This window comes from Rhinopithecus bieti, unplaced genomic scaffold (genome assembly GCF_001698545.2).
Source record: "Rhinopithecus bieti isolate Rb0 unplaced genomic scaffold, ASM169854v2 scaffold_35884, whole genome shotgun sequence".
NCBI classification, from domain to species: Eukaryota; Metazoa; Chordata; class Mammalia; order Primates; family Cercopithecidae; genus Rhinopithecus; species Rhinopithecus bieti.
In genome coordinates, this window is record NW_016814992.1 from 261,332 (window position 1) to 284,897 (window position 23,566).

At 40.5% G+C, this 23,566-nt stretch overlaps 1 protein-coding gene across 8 annotated transcripts in view; it reads right to left on the reverse strand.

Moving 5' to 3' along the window:
- The window catches only part of SPIRE1 (spire type actin nucleation factor 1), a 196,318-nt gene that overhangs the window by 69,955 nt on the left and 102,797 nt on the right, over positions 1 to 23,566 (reverse strand). For all 8 annotated transcript variants that reach the window (XM_017852884.1, XM_017852882.1, XM_017852878.1 and 5 more), the window contains one exon: positions 16,550 to 16,675. In XM_017852884.1, the coding sequence (XP_017708373.1) occupies positions 16,550 to 16,675 (126 nt within the window). The remainder of the gene's footprint in view (positions 1 to 16,549; positions 16,676 to 23,566) is intronic.

A 23,566-nucleotide genomic window follows, 5' to 3' on the forward strand; every position in this document is an offset into this window, starting at 1 on the left:
GGTTTCTGTCATTTGCAACTGAAAGTTATGATTTAATATGTCCTCATAGTCTACAAATATGAGTTCATGCTTTTATGTCTTAGGGGTACTTTGGTAGAATAGTGTGAGAAGCAGCAAAATATATTCAATCCAAACTCTTTTGCTTCAGTGCCCACCAAAACAGGGCCCCTTTTCCACCCAACCTTAATTTTTACTATTCTCCAACACATCCCTGACTAAATCTAGTCAGGAGGATGTCACTGTTAGGCCTGCCTACATCTCCACCTTTATTTGTGCTGATCAAATCCCTCACTCTTTGCCACTAAGAAAAACGATCTGTTTGTTCTTTATAACATTGAAGGTAATTTAAATGGTCCAAGAATTTCACATTTCTTTGTTTTTCTGAACAGTAGCACAAACTGTAGTAGCTCAGATACTTTCCAGCTACGTGACTTTGGGCAAATTTTTTAATTGCTGTGATCCTGTTTGATTTTCTCATATATTAAAGTGCAAATAATAATAGCTATCGTTTGGATTTTATAGAAGAAATACACCAGAATACAGATGAAACACAGCATTCAGCTCAGACCATACTGAACATTCCGTAGGTATTAGTTATTGTAAGTCAGTGAATATCTATGAGGATTGGATTGTGAATACTTTTACTCCATCACAAAAATGTTTTATTCTAAGTGAATGTGTTTCACAAAATGATACCTCTCCTCAGCCTCTTCATCAAATCAAAATCCTGATTCAGCAATAAATCGGTGTAGATAGCTTAGAATCTATAAATACTGTAATCAAACAAGCTTGATCAAATATGTGGCTAGAAAGCTCAATTTTTCTAGTTAGCAGCAAAACAAATGAGCTCTCTGAAAGTACAGATTTTCTTGTTTTAGATTCAAGCTTCTGCCAATTATACTTTAGCTTCTGAATGATTTTTTTTTTTTTTTGCTTGCAGAAATGTAATAACAGATGTCAACCTGTGCTTGAGATATGGTGAGAAAGTTCTAACTGGGAGAACCCACATGGCAATTATGCTTCCCATTTCTGACATGACCATTCTCAAGCTGGCAATTAGAACTGCTCTATGCCAACATTTTCAGTTCCTGGCAACTTAAACAAAATCCACTCTGTGAATCAGAAGTATGTCAAATGCAGGTTTAACATCAGCTCACATATAAGTACCCCTTTACTAATTAAATCCTTCTTATTCACATATATGTTCACATATTAAAATAATATAATAAAGTATTTTTATGACAGCATTTTAATGATCACCATTTCCACCATTTAAACTTTCTTAATTCCCTATGCCATGTGTACATGTTTTCAGTTAGAAATTTTAAAATGTATTATAATAAGGAATATATTTCAAAAATTCCTTGAACAAATTTTTAATTAATTGAGACCGAGTCTCACTCTGTTGACCAAGCTGCTGCAATGGTGTGATCATGGCTCACTGCAATCTCAACTTCCTGGGCTCAAGCCATCCTTTCACCTCAGCCTCCTGAGTAGCAGGGACTACAGGCATGTACCAACACACTCGGCTAATTTTTGTACTTTTAGTAGAGACAGGGTTTTGCATGTTGACCAGGCTGGTCTTGAACTCCTGGGCTCAGTGGTCCGCCCGTCTTAGACTCCCAAAGTGGTGGAATTATAGGCATGAGCCACCACAGTGGGCAACAAACATTTGTAATAACTCAGTTAAAATATGTTAATGCAGGCCAGGTATGATGGCTCACAACTTTAATCCCAGCACTTTGGGAGGCTGGGGCAGAAGGACTCCCAGAACCTGGGTGCTGGGAGTGCAGTGAGCTGTGACTGCATCACCGCATTCCAGTCTGGGCAAAAGAGCAAGACCCAGTCTCCAAAAAAAAAAAAGAAAGAAAAGAAAAGAGGGGAGGGCAGGGGAGGGGAGGGGAGGGCAGGGAGGGGAGGGGAGGCAGGGAGGGGAGGGGAGGGGAGGGAGGGCAGGGAGAGGGACGGGAGGGAGGGGAGGAAGGAGAGGAGAGGAGAGGAGAGGAGAGGAGAGGAGAGGAGAGGGAGGAGAGGAGAGGAGAGAGAGGAGAGGAAGAGGAGAGGAGAGGAAGAGAAGAGAAAAAAGCAAAGCAAAGCAAAGCAAAGCAACAAATTCCTGCTAGGCACAGTGGCTCATGCCTGTAGTCCCAACTACTTGGAGGCTGAGGTGGGAGGATTGCTTGAGGCCGGGAGGCAGAGGTTGCAGTAAATTGAGATTGTACCACTGCATGAGATTATCTCAGCATAGATGACACAGCCAGACCCTGTCTCAAAACAAAAACAAAAACAAAACAAAAAAACCAAAGAAATACTTACATAAAGAATATTAAATACATTTCACGACTGACATTATTTCACAATATTGTCTATAATAAATTAAAAAACGAATATCAGTCACGCAGCTTATGAGCTATGACTTCTTAATTCAAATATATTTTATCTGAAAAGAGGGAAAAAATATTTTATCATATTGACTAGTCCCAAATTAATATTTCAGAAATTAGGGTACAAAAACCCAGTAAAAAGTTGTAGCAGTTGTTCTGATAAATGGAAGTCTCCCATGCAGAGTTAATGGCTAAGTACTGAAGAATATGATTTATGTTTGTGTCAAGCTTTATGGCGCATTCTTAAAGATATATCACGCTTCTCCTCCCTGAGGGGTTGGTGAATGGTGGCCAAATAACAACTACAGCAATTATGAAAAAAGCCAAGAGCATTTTATTGAATAAAAAATGTAAAATGTTAAGATAAACTATAAACCGATATTCTGTACTACTTAATTCGAATTTATATGGTTAATTACAGAAATTAGAAAAACTATAGATAAAGTCATAAAAATGAAAGCAATTCATTTCTAGGTTCTAGGAAAGAATTCCTAGAATTCCTCTATTCTTCCAGTATTTTTTGTACCTATACACGTATGTTCGCACACGTGCACGCACTCTCTCTCTAACGAACGTCTCTGCTCTACATAGCTGGACTGACATTATCTCCTGATACACATCCGCCTTTTCTGTTTTTACACTCATCAGCTCTTCACACCTATAGAAATGCAGTGATGATGGTAAAAATCACCATTAAAATATCACCGACAATATTTACAAATTATATCACAAAGAGTTAGTTTCCTAGTAAAGACAAATTAGTAAGACCAACGACTCATCAGAAAAATGGACAAAGGAAACGAACAAGCAATTGACAAATGATTCTTCAGTATATGAAAAGATATCTGATCTCATTTATAATAGGAAAAACGCAAATTAAAACTGTTAAGATACTAACGTTCACTTATCACTGTGAAAACACATAGTGAAGACGTAGGAGAACAGACATCCTCACACACTGCTAAGGACAGTATCAACTAGTAAACCTCTATGAAGGCCAGTATTGTAATACTTTATAAAAATTATAAATGCACATTTCCTTTGACTCAGCAAGTCTACTTATAGGAATTTACCCTACAGTTATGCTCACACTCACGAAAATAGGTTAAAATTATCCATGACACCACTGTTTGTAATAGCAAAAGAATAGAAATTACTTAATAGCTGTCAACATAGGACTGGTTAAACTCATTACAGCATACCCACAAAACAGATTATAAAGGCCTACAGATGTGAAAACTATTTACTGATATGAAATTATCTCTAAGACATATAATTAAATAAAAAAGGAAAGTTTAAAAGTGAAAAGAGGAAGAAAATACTGATACGCACTTGTTATACATAAAATCTCTCTGCAAAGATAAAAAAGAACTTAATATTTGTTGCGTATATAGGGAGAGTGTGGGTAGGAGACAGAAATAGAAGGGTACAATTTAATGTAATATTTTTATACCTCCTGGGTTTTGAACCATGTGAAATTTTTTGTTAAAAATAAATGAAGTTTTAAAAGCTGCAGGATCTGAAAGGTGGCAGAGTTCTTCCACGAGCTTTCAGTAAAGTATTCTTGTGAAACCTTCTAACAGGGAGAGCAGCGCTAAGAGCAATGACAGGGAGGGAAGAGAGAGATTTACTCACTGATGAGACCAGTGCACGGCATATTACCAACACTCACAACAAAACTAACAAATCAAACAGAAAAAAGACAGACAGCAGCAAGGACCCTGAACATTACAAATGCTGAATGATCTCATTAAAATGAACACATGGCACACTTACAAAAAGACATCTGGTGGTGGATTTTCTGTCAAAAAGTGGTATGTTCAGCACTTGGAGGGATAGAAACCTATTTTAGGTCTAGAAAGAAACTTCCAGCCAACTTAAATGCCAGAATTTTATTACTGGAGGTGTTGGCATGAGCCGAGGAATAGGCAAGGAATATGAGAAAGCTGATTAAAATACCCTTCAATCTGTGAATGAGACAGACGTCTTGGGGCTTTGTCTTTGCAAGCCTATTCAAGCAGAAAATAAGCTGAAACCATGTCACAAACAGGTGTCTCAGTGTGAGTTAGTTAACGTGCAACTGGCCCTATGACACCGGTGGATTTGGCTACTGGCTTGATAAAAGATTAGGGGGTGGGAAATACTTACATTTGATTTTTCAACCAATTTACAGACTATAAAGTGTGGCTATAAAATTTTAAAACAGACAAAACCAATTCATAACAGCCTGGTCAATTTAAAAAACACTGTTTCTCCCCAGCAACAGAAGATACTTTATATACATGTATGTAATCTTTCATTTTAGGTAAAATATTTTTTAGTTTTATTTAAGATAAACTGAACTCAGTAATTTCATCAAGTTATGATTTCTTGCATAGGGCTAACTGAAATAATATATGTACAGTCATACCTCATTTTAACTGCCTTTCGTTTTGTTGTACATAGCAGATACTGCGGGTTTTTTTTTTTTTTTTTTCAAAAGCAAATACTGGGGGTTTTTTTTTTTTTTTTTTTTTTTGAGACGGAGTCTCGCTCTGTCGCCCAGGCTGGAGTGCAGTGGCCGGATCTCAGCTCACTGCAAGCTCCGCCTCCCGGGTTTACGCCATTCTCCTGCCTCAGCCTCCCGAGTAGCTGGGACTACAGGCGCCCGCCTTGTCGCCTGGCTAGTTTTTTGTATTTTAAGTAGAGACAGGGTTTCACCGTATTAGCCAGGATGGTCTCGATCTCCTGACCTCGTGATCCGCCCGTCTCGGCCTCCCAAAGTGCTGGGATTACAGGCTTGAGCCACCGCGCCCAGCCTTTTTTTTTTTTTGACATAGTTTTACTCTGTTGCCCGGGTGGGGTGCAGCGGCACGTGATTTCAGCTCAATGCAACCTCTGCCTCCCAGGTTCAAGGAATTCTTGTGCTTCAGCCTCCCGAGTAGCTGGGATTATAGGTGCGCACCACCACACCTGGCTAATTTTTGTAGTATTAGTAGAGATGGGGTTTCACCATGTCAGCTAGGCTGGTGTCAAACTCCTGACCTCAAGTGATCTGCCCGCCTTAGCCTCCCAAAGTGCTGGGATTACAGATGTGAGCCACCCCACGCCTGGCAAAAGACTGTGCTTTTACAAATTGAAGGTTTGCAGCAACCCTGAGTTCGACAAATCTGTTGGTGCCATTTTTCCTACAGCATGGGCTCACTACATGTCTTTCTGTCACATTTTGGTAATTCTCATAATATTTCATGTTTTTTAAATTAAATCTGTTATGGAGACCTGTGAGGAGTGATCTTTGATGTTACTACCGTCATTGCTTTGGGGTGCTCATGATAGTGTCCATATAAGACAACAAACCTAATTGATAAATGTGTGTTCTGACTGTTGCACTCACTAGCCATTCCCCCATTGCTCTCCCTCTCCTGGGGCCTCCCTATTCCGTGAGACACAATGATAATTTAATTAGACCAACTAATAACCCCACAATGGCCTTTATGTGTTCAAGTGAAAGGAAGAGTCACAAGTCTCTCACTTTAAATCAAAAGCTAGAAATGATTAAGTTTGGTGAGGAAGGATGTCAAAAGCAAAGATGGGCTGAAAGCTAGGCTCCTTGCACCAAACAGCCAAGTTGTGAATGCAAGGACAAGCTCTTAAAGGAAATTAAAAGTGCTACTCCAGTGAACACGAACGATAAGAAGGCAAAACAGCTTTAATTCCAGATAGAAAGTTTTAGTGGTCTGGTAGAAGATCAAACCAGCCACAACATTCCCTTAAACCAAAACCTAATCCTAAGCAGGGCCCAAACTTTTCAATTCTACAAAGGCTGAAAAAGGTGAAGAAGCTGCAGGAGCAAAGTTTGAAGCTAGCCGAGATGGGTTCATTAGGTTTAAGAGAAAGAGCTGTCACCACGCGATAAAAGTACAAGGTGAAGCAGCAAGGGCTGAATGTAGAAGCTGCAGTAAGTTATCCAGAAGATGTAGTTAACTGATGAAGGTAGCTACCTTAAACAACATATTTTCAATGCAGATAAAACAATTTAATATTGGAAGAAGATGCCATCTGGGACTTTCATAGCTAGAGAGAAATCAATGCTTGGCTTCAAAGCTTCAAAGAACAGGGTGACTCTCTTGTTAGGGGCCAACGTGGGTGATGAAGTTGAAATCAATGCTAATTTACCATTCTGAAAATCTTAGGGCCCTAAATAATTATGTTAACTCTACTCTGCCTGTGCTCTACAAACGGAACAACAAAGACCGGATGACAGCACATCTGTTTACGGCAAAAAAGATTTCTTTCAAAATATTACCGCTCACTGACAATGCATTTGGTCACCCAAAAGCTCTGATGGAAATACACAAGATTAATGTTGTTTTTCATGCCTGCTAACACAACATCTATTGTACAGCCCATGGATCAAGGAATAATTTTTACTTGCAAGTCTTATTTAAGAACTACATTTTGTAAGGCTATAGTGGTCATAGACAGTGATTCCTCTGATGGGTTTGGGCAAAGCACATCGAAAACTTTCTGGAAAGGATTTACCATTCTAGACGCCATTAAGAACACTGGTGAGGCCCGGCGCGGTGGCTCAAGCCTGTAATCCCAGCACTTTGGGAGGCCGAGACGGGCAGATCACGAGGTCATGAGATCGAGACCGTCCTGGCTAACACGGTGAAACCCCGTCTCTACTAAAACTACAAAAAACTAGCCGGGCGAGGTGGCGGCGCCTGTAGTCCCAGCTACTCGGGAGGCTGAGGCAGGAGAATGGCGGGAACCCGGGAGGCGGAGCTTGCAGTGAGCTGAGATCCAGCCACTGCACTCCAGCCTGGGCGACAGAGCGAGACTCCGTCTCAAAAAAAAAAAAAAAAAAAACACTGGTGATTCATGAAAGGGGACCAAAATGCAACATCAACAGGAGTTGGAAAGAAGTTGACTCCAACCCTCACGGATGGCTTTGAGGGATCAAGACTTCAGTGGAGGAAGTAACTGCTGATGTGGTGGAAACAGCAAGAGAATAAGAAGTGGAGCCTGAAGATGTGCCTGAATTACTGCAATCTCATGAGAAAACCTGAACTAATGAGGAGTTGTTTCTTACGGATGAGCAAGGAAAGTGGTTTACTGACATAGAATCGACTCCTGGTGATGATGCTGTGCACATTGTTGATGTGACAACAAAAGATTTCAAAAACTATATAAACCTAGTTGATAAAGCAGCAGGAGGGTTTGAGAAGATTGACTCCAATTTTGAAAGAAGTTCTACTGTGGGTAATGTGCTATCAAACAGCACTGTATGCTACAAAGAAATCTTTTGTGACAAGAAAGCACAGGTGATGCAGCAAAGAGAAATCTTTTGTGACAAGAAAGCACAGGTGATGCAGCAAACTTCCTTGTCTGATTTTTTCAGAAAGGGCCAAAGTCACCCTAACCTTTAGTAGCCACCCCTTGATCAGTCAGCAGCCATTACCATTGGATCAAGACACTCCACCAGCAAAAAGATTACAACTCACTGATGGCTCAGAGGATCACTAGCATTTTGTAGCAATAAAGTATTTTATTCTTTTTTTTTTTTTTTTTTTTTGAGACATAGTCTCACTTAGTTGCCCAGGCTGGAGTGCAAAATGGAGTAATCACAGCTCATGGCAGCCTTGATCTCCCAGGCTCAAGCAATCCTCCTACCTCAGTCTTCTGAGTAGCTGGGTCTACAGGCATTAAAGTTTGTTGAACCGTGCTTCAGTTTTTCTCTCTACACAATGAGTCGGGCAGTGAAGGGTAATACTACCCAATTCACAAGAACATCACCAGGATTAAAGTACTAACATAAACAAAGGATGAGATACGCGGCGGTTATATACAAGGATAGGCCTTTTGGTAAACCTGATGTAGGCTGTCTGGGCTTAGAGCTGCTGCAGAAGGCTTTGGATCCTTCTTCCCCCAAGTACACAAATTATATTAGAAATCTTTTAAAAATTAATGAAAATAAAGCAGCATTCAATTTCAACCCCCAGCCCTCAGGTTCCCACTTCTGGAGAGCAGAATGAACATGAAAAGGCAGGTGTGTGTCCAGGAGGCCCAAGTGTGCATCAGCTGTGCACCACTCCTGGCTGCTCCCGGCTCCTGATAACTCCATAATCGGCCTCTTAAGGTTGATTCTATTCTCCTCTGTTTCTTCTGGAATAAAAATATGTTGGCCGGGCGCGGTGGCTCACGCCTGTAATCCCAGCACTTTGGGAGGCCGAGGCGGGTGGATCACGAGGTCAGGAGATTGAGACCATCCTGCTAACACGGTAAAACCCCGTCGCTACTAAAAATGCAAAAAATTAGCCAGGTATGGTGGCACGTGCCTGCAGCAGTCCCAGCTGCTCGAGAGGCTGAGGCAGGAGAACACCATGAACCTGGGAGGCGGACCTTGCAGTGAGCTGAGATTGCCCCACTGCACTCCAGCGTGGGTGACAGAGTGAGACTCCGTCTCAAAAAAAAAAAAAACAAAAAAGTTAAGGGCTTAGGAGACTCCAACGCTAATATTTATTAGGTTAAAAAAAACTTAATCTCGCTGATGGATGCCCCAGTGTTACCCTAAGCTTAGGAGGCAGCAAAGGAAACACACCTAGAAAGACTACAAGATACACTGTCTTGGGTCCCTAAACCTAGGACAGGGCTGACAGTATAAACATGGTCCTTGCCCTTAAGAAGTTCACTGTCTAGTGAGAGACGTAAGTATACAGAAATTACAAAACAGTGTCACTGTTGTAAGTGACAGAAAGATGCCAGAGTGGAGTGCTCACTGAATGAACATAGAGAAAAAAGAATGACTTTGATCAAAAAAAGCAATTCAGAATAGTAGACATTTGAGTTAGGTCTTAAGGAGAAGTAGGCATTTTCTAGGTAGCGAAGAGGGGAAAGGGACCTTTCAGGTAGGTGCAGAGAGGCCCTGGACATTCAGGAATGAAGGAAGTGCAGGTAGAATCAGCACGCATGGGGCGGTGATGAATGGTCAACGAAGAGCTTGCAGAGGTCAGAAGTGGGCCAGACTGTGAACAGCTAAGGGGTTTATACTTTCCACCTACAAGTATCAAGAAGTCATGAAAAGGGAAATAACATTAGAGGGTCTGTCATGGCCCAGGCAAGAGATGTCAAACCACTGCGTGAGGCAGGGTAAGGCAGACACAGTGAGAACATGAGGGAGGCTCTGCATTCTGGAGATATTGAAGAGCATGAGGGGACCAAGATGCAAGACAGATGGTGAGAAACTAGACCTACAATAGCTAAACCACAGATTCTTTCATTCACTTAACAATGATCAAATATCTACGGAGTCCCCATTACACTGGGATATAACAGTGAATTAGAGAGAAAGGGTCTCTGCCCTCAGTGAGATTATATTCTAGTGGCAGACATCAATGAATAAGAAAAGAGACCAACAAAACAACTACAGACCATGATGGCTGCTAAAAAAGAGATAACAGGGCAATGCGATTAAAACAAAAAAGGCAGGCTGGGCAGGTGGCTCACGCCTGTCATCCCAGCACTTTGGGAGGCTGACGCACGTGGATCACGAGGTCAGGAGATCGAGACTATCCTGGCTAACATGGTGAAACCCCGTCTCACTAAAAATACAAAAAATTAGCTGGGTGTGGTGGCGGGTGCCTGTAGTCCTAGCTACTCGGGAGGCTGAGGCAGGAGAATGGCGTGAACCCGGGAGGCGGAGCTTGCAGTGAGCTGAGATCGCAGCACTGCACTCCAGCCTGGGCGACAGAGAGAGACTCTGTCTCAAAAAAAAAAAAAAGGCAGTGTGTGCTGAATATATAAAGGTGTCTGGGGTGGCCTCAGGAGATGTCCTTCCAGCTGAGGTATGAAGGGTGTGAGTGAAAAATCATACTTGAAAGGGTCAATGAAGACAACACTTATAAGAAGCATTTAGGCCAGGCGCAGTGGCTCAAGCCTGTAATCCCAGCACTTTGGGAGGCCGAGACGGGCGGATCACAAGGTCAGGAGATCGAGACCATCCTGGCTAACCTGGTGAAACCCCGTCTCTATTAAAAAATACAAAAAACTAGCTGGGTGAGGTGGCGGGCGCCTGTAGTCCCAGCTACTCAGGAGGCTGAGGCAGGAGAATGGCGTGAACCCGAAAGGCGGAGCTTGCAGTGAGCCGAGATCTGGCCACTGCACTACAGTTTGGGTGACAGAGCGAGACTCCGTCTCAAAAAAAAAAAAAAAAAAAAAAAAAAAAAAAAAAAATGAAGCATTTAATATGTGAAGAAACTAATTAAGCACCACAGGTACAGCCACACTTGAGATAAGTGCAAAGATCATTATAATCAGATAATCAGAAATGACAATCCACACCTGTAGAGCCTACTGCTGAAGAAATCCAAGATGAGTTAACTATATTAGACATCTTATCTCTCAAAGATCAAAATGTTTGAAATATTCCACCTTAGTCTGGGTGATGTTTATGTGTATGAATGATACAAGAAAGTGCAAGGAGAGAAAATTTTCATCACTTTGAGTACATAATCTAGAGAAAAGAAATTAGGACATTAAAAATCTATTTTACATGCCTTATAAAGTTCTTGCTGCGATATCATGAACACATACTATACAATGTGCAATTATTTTCACTGTTCATTCACTGATGACTAATGTTATTGTATCAGGAATTTATTCTGTACAAGGATTTTCTACCAGTAGATTGTGAAAATTATTTTATTTTTAGCCTATACTGACATCAATATAGTAGTAATGTCAGTATTGAATGTTATAGCTAGCTTACCAATTTTAAAAGTTAAATTTGTGTTTTAAAAGGCCTACAGCATCCTCAATTTTGATTAATTTATCTACAACACTGAACTGCTTTTCTGTAAGATCTATCTCAAATTTAAGATATAAAATAAAACAGTATACAATAATTTCATAGAAAATTTTACCAGGAAAGGACTGTATACAGATAAATAAGACTATATTTATCTACACTATAAGACTACACTATAAGACTAATAACAAAAATGAGGAAAAGCTTGTTGAATAAATAGAACAAAAAAATTAGTCACACAAACTGTATTTTCTGCATAAAATTTTAAGACTAGACGGAAGCTTAACATGTCTTGCCCCTCCCCATTTTATGTTTTAGATACAGGGTCTCACTCTATTACTAAGGCGGGAGCACAGTTGTGAGATCATAGCTCACTGCAGCCTTAAACTCCCGGGCTCAAAAGATCTTCCTGTCTCCGCCTCCCAAGCAGCAAGGATTCCAGGATTTTAGGATCTTGCTATGCTGCTCAGGCTGGTCTCAAACACCTGGCCTCGGCCTCTCAAAGTGCTGGGATTACAGAATTGAGCCACTGAGCGCCAGGCCTTCCTCCACATTTTTAAAGATGAGGAAATAGAAATCTTGCAAATGCTGTTTGATTTTAAGAAGTTACATGAATAATGAATGGTATGATTCACCAATAAAGGGGATTTTTAAAAAGATCAGTGTTAATATGAATATTTCAAATTAGGAAATAAATTTAAAAATGAGTTATTTGCTTTAAAGAAAGCTTTCAAAAAATTCTTCTAAACCAGTGTACTTCTATGATACATCAAGTTTCTACTATAATATCATTATACTGCCACTATGAAACAATGTATTACTGGAGAATTTGGCGAGCATACTGCACACTCTCAACGTGGAAGCAATGATGACTAGACCATGCTAGGAATGTATCAGAAAAAAATCAACTGACTTTCTAGTCTTAAAATTATTTTATCTCAGTCTTTGACACTTCTATGATACTCTACTCTATCTTTTCCCATTTCACATCTCCCTCTTTATTTATTTATTTAGTTAGTTAGTTAGTTAGTTAGTTAGTTAGTTAGTTAATAGATGAGGTCTTGCCTTGCTGGCCATGCTGGTCTTGAACTCCTGGCTTCAAGTGATCCTCCTGCCTTGGGCTCCCAGAGTGCTGCGATTACAGGCATGAGCCACTGTGCCTGGCCTCCCTCTTATTTCATACCTGAACTTTACATGGTACCCCCCATCCCATTTATGTGCATATGCAGGACCATCAACCCCTAACACCAGCATGTGCGTGCCCACGCATTCCCTCATAAACCCTCTTCTCTCCAAAGCCAAATATCAGTCTCTCTCACTCACATATTCTCTCTCCAAGACTGCTCAGAAACCTACATCAAAGTATCTATCTCCATTTTCTTTGGAACTCTCTCTTTAGTTTCATCTAACAGTGTATTTTATGTGACACTCTTAGAGGAAAACAGCAGTAACTTCCATGTAGTGGAACACCTTTGCTGGACTGAAGGGTGTGATGAGGATGAAAATGCTGTTAGCAGCACTGAGAACTTACTTCTATGTGCATCTCTAATCTCTCAAAGCCTTAGTTTACTAATTTACAAAGAGTCACAGAATTGTTACAAGAATCAAATGGAGTAAGGAAGAGAAGGCATTTTATAAAGGAGGTGTATGAATACAACACAGTAAAGTAGCAGGGGTTAAAGTTTTAGGTAATGATAAATAATTTTATGTAACAATAACAAAACTGGGGACTGATGATCAGAAAATTACCTGGACCACAATAGGTTAAAGGATACTACCATTAATACAATTTCATTTTCTCCAATAAAAAATTCTACAATTGTAACTGCCCCCTCTGCACAGCACAGGCTCACCAGCTACCCCTGTAGTATGGCTCTGGAATATGGTGGTGTCACTGGCAGCAGGGCAGGGTGGCTCTTCTTTCATACAACCTGATGCACTCAATGGATTCCTTAGACAGTGCCTCCAGCTCTACTTAACTTACAAGGATATCCAATTGCTTAGGAGACACAGTAATGTGTACTTACTTTCAAGGATATCACATTGCTTAAGAGACAAAGTAACAGCAGGCCTACCCAAATCTTTATCATTCAAAGAATAACCTTAAAGGAGCTCATTGGTTGTTTAAGAAGAAAATCATCACACCATGAAAGGGATTAGAATATAAACAAATTTGCTTTCAAAATAAATAGATGATGAACCAGGCGCTGTGCTTTATAAAGCAGCCAGGTTCATTAAACGCACTTAACACTTTACAGAACAAGCACAACATTGGAAAACAGATGGTAGATTTTATATTTTAATAAATTGCCAATTTGGCATATAAGAAATTTAGTATAATTAAAGCACTTTTGGACTATCAAATCAGATACATTATCAGCAACTGAGCTCAAATGTTCTGACACTATGCTTCCACCCCAATTTATATGCATTCATGCACACACATATATAAGGTGTAAGATATAAGGTATCTTACATAAGATATAAGGTAGTTTGAAACATTGTTGATAACCAATTTTTAATTTTGTTGAATCAGAGTCTATTGTTTCAAAAATTCCACTTGGTACACACTAACTCATAGGTATAAAGAGTGAGTCTTAAAATACTTTTAAAGTATTTTGAGATCTTCAGAAAAAAATCAAATTAACGAATAGTATTTTTTAGTGTGAAAACAGTATTTTTGAGAAAAGGTTGAAACCATTTACATACACAAACTAACATGTATAAAGATGTTCTATCATTTCAAGAAAACCTTATACATTGTAGAGGTAAAAGAAACTTACATTCCTGAAACCTTAGTGTTGACAGGCAATTTATGTGCTCGCTTTGTCTAGGAAATCACTCAAAATGAGAGAAGTGATGACAGAAGCTTCAAAGGAAGAAGGGTGTTTCAATGAGGATGAAGGCTGATTACTGGCAGGCAGCAGAGGAGAGACAGAATATTAGCAAACCCACCCCAATCAAAACAGGGAGATGTAGAGGAAAGACCAGCTTCCCACAGGAGGAAAGCAAGAGAAAGCACTACCCTTAGGGCCTGAGGGGACTCTTTTCAAAATGGAGTGTAGTTTCCAGAGAATACTGGGAAAGGGTGATACGGAGATCAACAGAGTAGAAACAGAGGAGGAGATATGCAAACAGGATGGAACTAATGCCTATAAAGTCCTAGCCTTGGGGTGGTGACAGGGTGAGAGACGTGGCTGGAATTCCAACCAGCTGTGAGGGCCCAACCCCGGTCAGCCTGGCCAGTTTCTGCAGGCGCTGCCACACAGCAGTTTTACTCCACCTGTCAGCTTTTTATTTAAATAAACTTTAATAATGTTTGAACCTCTTTTTGAAAGTGTGTTTGCATATCTGGCAAAGCAAAATTTTAATCAAGAGCAAAAAAAAATATATTTTTTTACATCAGATGAGTAATGTGCTGACATAACAATGTCTAGAAAAAGGAACATCTCACACACAAGTGTGAATATCCAATCACCACGCTTTGGAACTGCAAACGGATCAAGAGCAAACATTTTTTAAATGCTCACCGCAGTAGAGTAGTAAAAATACTAATATTGTTCTATTTAAGCTCAGAAACAGTTTCTAAGAATGCCAGTGTTGGAAGGACTTTAAGAGCTCATTTAATTTCCTCTATTAACCCCACAGGATCGTACACGTACACTCTAAAAATAATGGTCTGGGGAAAGCAATCTCAGTCTTAACAAGCTGGGAAAGGTAATGACAGCCTTAAAAAGTAATCTTTTCTACTATTTGAGAAAACCTAGTTGAGGATATGCCTTTGGATGTTCACTTTGAAGCTTTTAATCAGATCCCACTTCCCACTTTTCATATTCCTCTGGTTCTGCTCAAGGAGAACAGCTAATCCATTACACACACACACACACACACACATTTATTCTTAACATATAATTCACCTTTTTTCTACTCTGTTGACAACTTTCCTCCTTGATCCAATTTAATAAAATTAAAACAAGAAAAGGCAAAGTTTTCATTGCCCTATCATAAAAAGATAGACTATAAGCAGTACCGTAGCTAGAGCAGAGGAGGGATGCTTAGAGCTCTTCTTCATATACATACAACGGATCTATTTAAGGGTGATTTATTACGGGTGATCTGCCTGAGACATCCATCACCTACTTATTACCAGGGCTAAGTACATCTTATTGGGCAAATAGTTTAGTTTTTCCTTTCTTGCTTACACATCCAGCATGTGTTCTTCCCCAAACTGTGGGTCGTGGTAAGTTTTAGCCTAGTGCTTCTTATAAACCTATAGGTTAGTTATAAAAGAAAGGGCGCTGTGATGGTAAATTTTAGGTGTCAACTTGACTGAATGAAAGAATACTTAGAGAACTGGTAAAGCACTGTTTAGGTATGTATTTAGGTGAGTGTGTTTCCAGAGGATACCAGTGTGTGAGTCTGAGCAGACTAAGTGCTGCCCTCAGTTTAGGTGGACGCCATCCATTTGGCTGGGGCTCTGGATAGAATAAAAACAGAGGAAGGAAAATTGGCCTCTCTCTCTCCTGGTGCTGGGATAGACTTTCCTTCTCCTACCCTTGGTCTTTGGACTTGGACTGAGCTGCGCTGTTGGAATACCAGGGTCTCCAGCTTGCAGACAGCCTGTCATGGGACTTCTCAGCCTCCATAATGACATGAGCCAATTCCCCTAATAAACTCCCTCTCATATATCTTGAACTCCTGGCCTCAAGTGATCCTCCTGTCTGAGCCTCCCAAGTAGCTGGGATTACAGGCATGAGCCTGCACCTGGCCCCTTTCACATACCTGTGTATCTATATATCCCACTGGCTCTCTCTGGACAACCCTGACTAATACAGATATCCATTACCTAACATATACTGAGCTCTCACTTTCTGCCAGATGCTGTGCTATTTTACATAAGGTCTCACTGAATCTTCACAACCACCTATGTAACACATGGTGACTCACCTTATAAATAAATAATAAATAAAACAAATGATCAGATGTGAGTGTCACCTCTTTTCTGAGCCTTTCTCCCTTTCTGGAAGAGGTCCTAACATGTTTCAGAATGGACAGAAGAGAAAGGGGGGTGGAAAGCAAGTCACATGGGAATGGACTGAACTAGTTCAGTAACATTTATTTCCATTTGCAAGGAATCTGTATGAAAATCTGTTTCTTAAATGGTTCACACTGCTGACATTTTAAAAGAATAGATTTAATTTTACCTAAGTTGCTTCTTTCCTAAATGACTTTCAGCACTCATCTAAAGGATGGTAATAAATCTTTTAAAACAATAGCGTGGACAATGTTGAAAATTTAGGTTTCTCTTCCAATAAATATCAAATGCATGCCAAGCCAATCAAACAATGCCAATAAATATCAAAGCAGTAGTACTCACCTCCTTTGCACTCTTAATTTTGGTCAGAAATGTATGGAGCTCCATTGTTTCTGCAAACAGTGCACGACATACTGCCTGATAATGATTTGGTGCATCTGATTCAGTAGGGAGATGAGCAGCACACAACTACAGAAGGGGAAAATAAAAATGGTGCTTCGTTAATATTTGGGTTTTCTTTTTGTACCTAAAAACAGACACGAGCAGAGCGCAGTGGTTCATGCCTGTAATCCCAGCACTTTAGGAGGCCAAAGCAGATGGATCATGAGGTCAAGAGTTTGAGACTAGCCTGACCAACATGCTGAAACCCTGTCTCTACTAAAAATATAAAAATTAGCTGGGCGTGGTGGCACATGCCTGTAATCCTAGCCACTCAGGAAGCTGAGGCAGGAGAATCGCTTGAACCTGGGAGGCGGAGGTTGCAGTGAGCAGAGATCACGCCACTGCACTCCAGCATGGGTGACAGAGTGAGACTCCATCTCAGAAAAAAAACAAAAAACAAAAAACAGACACACCCCCACATCTGTATTTTCATATTAGATAGCCAGGCAATTCCCATCATCCAGGGCTTCATGTACCACAAGACCATCGTAAAGTCTACACAATTACATGGGAAAAGTGGTCCACTAACTAACAGACCCAACAGCACAGATGAGTTTACTAGAATTAGCTTTTATTTGAAAATGATAGGACATATGCAAAAGTTTTGTTTGGGAACAGAAAGGGAACCACCATTTACTGTGTACTGATGATGGCTCCAGTTTTTAAACAGTTACCATTTATTAAGCAATTATCATGCCAGCTACAGTATTTGACATGTCATATATCCAACACAATACCATTTACTCTTCAATGTAATGCTGAATTATCATTTTATGGAAAAAGAAACTGAGGCGAAGAGGAGTCACATGACTTGTCTGTCCATCGTCACACGGTTACCATGAGGGAGAAGAATTCAAACACAGGCAGTCCCTACTGGGTTCTGAAGCCAGGCTCATTCCAACACATGTTCAATTTTGTAACATAGTTAAAAAAAAGAACGTCAACAAAACGTGGACCTCAGGGAAGCTGCCTCATCAGTAGATGGGGAGTGGAGGAAAGAGGGCAGAGGGCAACGTAAGGCCACGGGTGCTGCCTACAGCCCTAATGCCCTTTACCGTACACACTTCATAATAATCCCCATACAACGACTTGTGGGTAAAAGGTGCAACTTAATATCATGCAAAGAAATTTAGAAAAATCAAACACCATTTAGTGCATCAGACTGGAAAGACATCCTATGAAGAGTCCCATACACAGGAATAATTTTATCTTTCTATAAAATAATTTGTATCCACGTACAATCATTACATTTTAAAGTACTTCATTTGCACTAACAAGCTATAAGTTCTCTTAATTTCTTACTACAGTCAGTAAACTGGACACTAATACAATAACTAAAATATACATCTTATTTTAATAATTTCTATTAATTAAAGAATAAATGACATCTTTGTAGTTTGTAATATGCTTAATAATGTGGCTTTTTGTTTTCATGTATAGTAAGCATCTTATACAATCTAATAGTTGGATCACTATCTTTCATAAAATACGTTCTCAAGAAAATATCTCTAGTATGAATAGGAAACCTTCTTCACAGTATCAAAACAGCTAAAACTGATTTATCCAGAAGCATGAAAAGCAGAAATCTCACAAGTTTATTGCTCACAGAGCCACTAATAAACAGTATAGCTTTTGCTCAATTAGTTTTGTATTTAGAAAACATCTTGCAATACAGAATTGCCATTCAAGGTAATGAAATACAACTACTAAGGCTTTACCTTATGTAACTTACCCTAATCTTATATTCCAGTTACATAATGAAATGGCATAAAGCCACTGGGTTTCAAAGTTTTCAAACGCTCTCCACAGTAAGAAATAAATTTATATATATTTACATATTATACACAAATGCATGCATATGTGCATGTTATACATACAAAAGCTTCACAAAACAAAACTTGCACATTCACTGTTGGGATTTCACAACCCATTCACTGGTTGTAAAACGCAACTTTAAAAACACTGGTGTAAAGGTAATAGCTAGGTCTAAAAAATGCTTTTTAAAATGCATATGACAATCCTACACATAGAAAATCTAAAGTGATATTACTAGAGTTAGTAAGCAATTTCAGCAGTTGCAGAATACATGATTAACAAACAAAATCAGTTGTATTTCTACACACGGCCAGAGAACAAGATGAGGTCAAGAAAATCATTCCATTTACAGTTGCATCAATTGTAAGGAATTTTGCTAAGGAATTTGCTAAGAAAATTTTGCTAAGGAATTTTGCTAAGGAGGTGTAAGACTTATACACTGAAGAGTACAAAATATTGTAAAAGAAGTTAAAGAACACCTAAATAAACAGAAAGACATCTTGTATTCATACGTTGGGAGACAATATGGTGAAGGCAACAGCATTACCCAAAGTGATCAACAGATTGAATGCAATCCCTAACAAAATCCCAACAGCCTTTCTTTAAGAAATGAAAAGGCTGATCCTAAAATTCATATGGAATTGCAAGGGGTCCCTTACAAAAACCCAATTTAGAGATCAGGAAACTGAGATTTAGACCAGCTAAGTAATTTGCCCAAGGTTACACAGCTAGTCAATGGCAGAAATGGAACCGAAACCAGGTAGTCTGACTTTGGAGCCCAAGTTCTTTTCCATTCTACCCTAAAATAAATGTAATTATCTTTATATTAAAGAGAATAATGTTCTTAAAGTACTTAAAGCATAGAGCATGGTATACAGTAAGCATGCAACAAAATCATTTTTATAGTTACAAAAAAGGGACATCAGGGGTTAGGGGGACAAAATTAGATTATATGACCTTGGACAGGTTATTTAACATTGCTGGGTTTCCATTTATCTCTAAAAAGAGAGGACTGGCCGGGCGCGGTGGCTCAAGCCTGTAATCCCAGCACTTTGGGAGGCCGAGACAGGTGGATCACGAGGTCAGGAGATCGAGACCATCCTGGTCTACACGGTGAAACCCCGTCTCTACTAAAAAATACAAAAAAACTAGCCGGGCGAGATGGCGGGCGCCTGTAGTCCCAGCTACCGGGAGGCTGAGGCAGGAGAATGGCGTAAACCCGGGAGGTGGAGCTTGCAGTGAGCCGAGATTGCGCCACTGCACTCCAGCCTGGGCGACAGAGCGAGACTCCGTCTCAAAAAAAAAAAAAAAGAGAGGACTGGTTTATGTAACCTGTTATATAAATCTGTCTCTCCTCTTTGCTCTACGTATGGACTTCTAAATTACACTGAAATGCTGAGGTTTTTGGAGGCTCAGTCTTGGATCTTTGGGGATCCTCTGCTTACTGTAGCTGCCCTTGTCTAGTCTAATGGCTTTAAATGCCACCTGTAGGCTGACAACTCCTCAATCCCTATTCCAGGCCAGCCCTTTATGCTAAAAACGTATGGCCATGTACTTAGCATTTCCACTCAGAAGTCACAAAGACAGCTCAAACAACTCTAAAAGTCATCCTTTTTTCCCCCATTAATATAGGGTCTTGCATTGTTGCCCAAGTTGGTCTTGAACTCTTGGGCTCGGGCAATACTCCTGCCTCAGCCTCCTGAGTAGCTGGGATTACAGGTGTGCGGCACCATGCCCAGCTGACAGTCATCCTTGATTATTCTTTATTCCCATACCACTCATATCCAATCCATCAGTAAGTCTTGTTGTTTCTACCTTCAAAATATACCACCTGACAGCTCTCTACTTTTCTCCATCTCCTCCACCATCATCACAGTCACAGCCACCATTTTCTTTCATTAGAGGACTCCTAACTTCCTCTCTCACACATCTACACGGTTCTTCTCCACTTGACAGGCAAAATCTTTTATAAATGCAATTTGGATTATGTTCATCCCCTGCTTAAAAGCATTCAATCATTCATTCAAACAATACTCACCAAGTGCGGACTACGTACCAGGCACCATGGCAGAAAGAAGACACAGCATTTGATATGGTTTGGCTGTGTCCCCACCCAAATCTATCTTGAATTCCCACGTGTTGTAGGAGGGACCTGGTAGGAGGTAACTGAATCATGGGGGCAGGTCTTCCCCGTGCTGTTCTCCCCACAGTGAATAAGTCTCATGAGATCTGATGGTTTTACAAGGGGGAGTTTCCCTGCACAAGCTCTTTTTTGGCCTGCTGCCATCCATGTAAGATGTGACTTGCTCCTCCTTGACTTCCGCCATGATTATGAGGCCTCCTTAGCCACGTGGAACTGTGAGTCCATTAAACCTATTTTTCTTCCCGTTTTCAGGTTATGTCTTTATCAGCAGTGTGAAAAAGGACTAATACAGTATTGAGCAAGTCAATGTCCTGTTCCTCTCAAAACTAGTAATGGGTGTCTCAGACCCTTAAACATACACATACACACACACGTTGGGAATAACAGCTACTATTAAGAAAAATAGGCCAGATGTGGTGGCTCACGCCTGCAATCTCAGCACTTTAGGAGGCTGAAGTGGGTGGATCACCTGAGGTCAGGAGTTTGAGGCCAGCCTGGCCAACATAGTGAAACCCCGTGTCTACCAAAAATACAAAAATTAGCTGGATGTGGTGGCGGGTGCCTGTAATCCCAGCTACTCGGGAGGCTGAGGCAGGAGAATTGCTTGAACCCGGGAGGTGGAGGCTATAGTGAGCCGAGATCACGCCATCACGTCACTGCACTCAGAGAGAGAGAGAGAGAGAGAGAGAGAGAGAGAGAGAGGAAAGAGAAGAGAGAAGAGAGAAAAGAAAGAAAGAAAAAGAGAGAGAGAGAGAGAGAGAGAGAGAGAGAGAGAGAAAGCAGGTGAGAGGTAGAAAATGAGGCCAGTGCTGGGGAGGGGCGATAACCTGGAAAGACTGGTCAGTAGGTGGCACCAGAGCAGAGAGCTCAAGGAAGATTGGAGTGAGCCATGCACAGACCTAAGGAAAGAATGTCCCAGGCACGGGAGGGCCAGTGACTCCCACTGAACTTAAATCCCAAACTCTTCTGTGTTCCTCAAGTCCTTCATCATCTATAGTTCACACCTACCTCTCAAATCCCATTTGTGGCTCTTCTTTCCACTTTGTTTTGGTAATCCTAGACTTGTTTCTTTAAAACACACCAATCTTTTTGCTGATTCTTCACCCTCCAGGTGTTGATTTCAATGTCACCTGCTTAGAACGTCTTCCCCGTTTGTCCTTTCTAGATGCACTACTCACCTCTAATTTCTCTGTTACTCTTTTTTTGAAATGGGGTTTCACTCTTGTTGCCCAGGCTGGAGTGAAGTGGCGTGATCTTGGCTCACTGCAACCTCCACTTCCCAGGTTCAAGCGATTCTCCTGCCTCAGCCTCCCAAGTAGCTGGGATTACAGGCTCACACCACTATGCTCGACTATTTTTTGTATTTTTAGTAGAGACAGAGTTTCACCATGTTGGCCAGGCTGGCCTCAAACTCCTGACCTCAGGTGATCTGTCCACCTCGGCCTCACAAAGTGCTGGGATTACAAGTGTGAACCACTGCACCTGGCCTCTCTGTTACTTTTTAATCACTGCATTCTGCATTTTCTTCTTAGCAATTATTAGGATTTAAAGTACAATAGTTCCTCCTAATGTACAGTTTCACTCTCCATGGCTTCATTTACCTGTGGTCAACTGCGTCCGAAAATATTAAATGGAAAATTCCAGAAACAAATAAATCCTAAGCTTTTTTTTTTTTTTTTTTTTGAGGCAGGAGTCTTGCTCTGCAGCCCAGGCTGGAGTGCAGTGGCGGATCCAGCTCACCAAGCTCGCCTCCCGGGGTTCCCGCCATTCTCCTGCCTCAGCCTCCCAAGTAGGCGGACTACAGGGCCTGCCACCGTCGCGCCGGCTAGTGTTTCTGTATTTTTAGTAGAGACGGGGGTTCACCGTGTACACCAGGATGGTCGCCATCTCCTGACCTTGTGATCCGCCCGTCTCGGCCTCCCAAAGTGCTGGGATTACAGGCTTGAGCCACCGCGCCCGGCCAATCCTAAGCTTTAAATTATATGCTGTTCTGAGTTGCATGGTGAAATCTCACACTGTCCCACACTGTCCTGCCCGGGATGTGCATCACCCCTTTATGCAGCATATTTGCTCTTAGCCTCAAGCGATCTACCTGCCTTGGCCTCCCAAAGTGCTGGGATTATAGGCATGAGCCACTGAGCCTAGTCTGCATCCAGGCATTCGTTATTCAGTTTATTTCCATTGTGATTTCTTCTTTGACTCTTCGGGCATTTAAAAGCAGTTTTTTAATTTCCAAGTATATGTGGAAATAATAAAATCTTTTTATTATTCATATCTGGCTTAATTCCACTATGGTAACAGAACATTTCCTATGTAATTTTAACCCTTTGAAATTTGTTAAGACTTGCTTTAAGGCCTAGAATATGGAGAAATTTTTAATTGTTCCATTTATACCTGAAAAGAATGTGTAAACTGCAGTGTCTGGTGGCATGTCCTATTAATGTTAAGTCAGGTTTGTTATTCTCATTGTCTAAACATTCTATATTTGTACTGATACGAAGAGAGGTATGTAAAACCTCCCACTATGGTTGTAAATTTGTCTACTTTCCCTTTTAGTTTTGATTTATTTGTTTGAATGTTGTTCAATGCTACCGTTATAGGCTATGTTATTAGGTGCACATAAATTTATGAATGCTATTTCTCCTTAGTGAATTGAACTTTTTATAAGTAAGCATCCTTTTTTATCTCTAGTAATGCTTTCTGCTTTTAGGTCCATTTTATATTAAAATAGTAACTGTGATACTTTTCTTTTGGTTAGAATGTTGTATTCGTCCATTCTTTTACTCAAGCTTTCTATGTCCTATTTATAGTGTCTACTCTGTAAACAACATATGACTGGATTTTGTATTTTAATGCAGTATAAAATCTGTGTCTTTTAAAATTAGAGTATTAGTTAGGCTAGTACAATCCTCAGAAATACAGTGTGAACCGTGTATGTAGTTTTAAATTTTCTAGTAGCC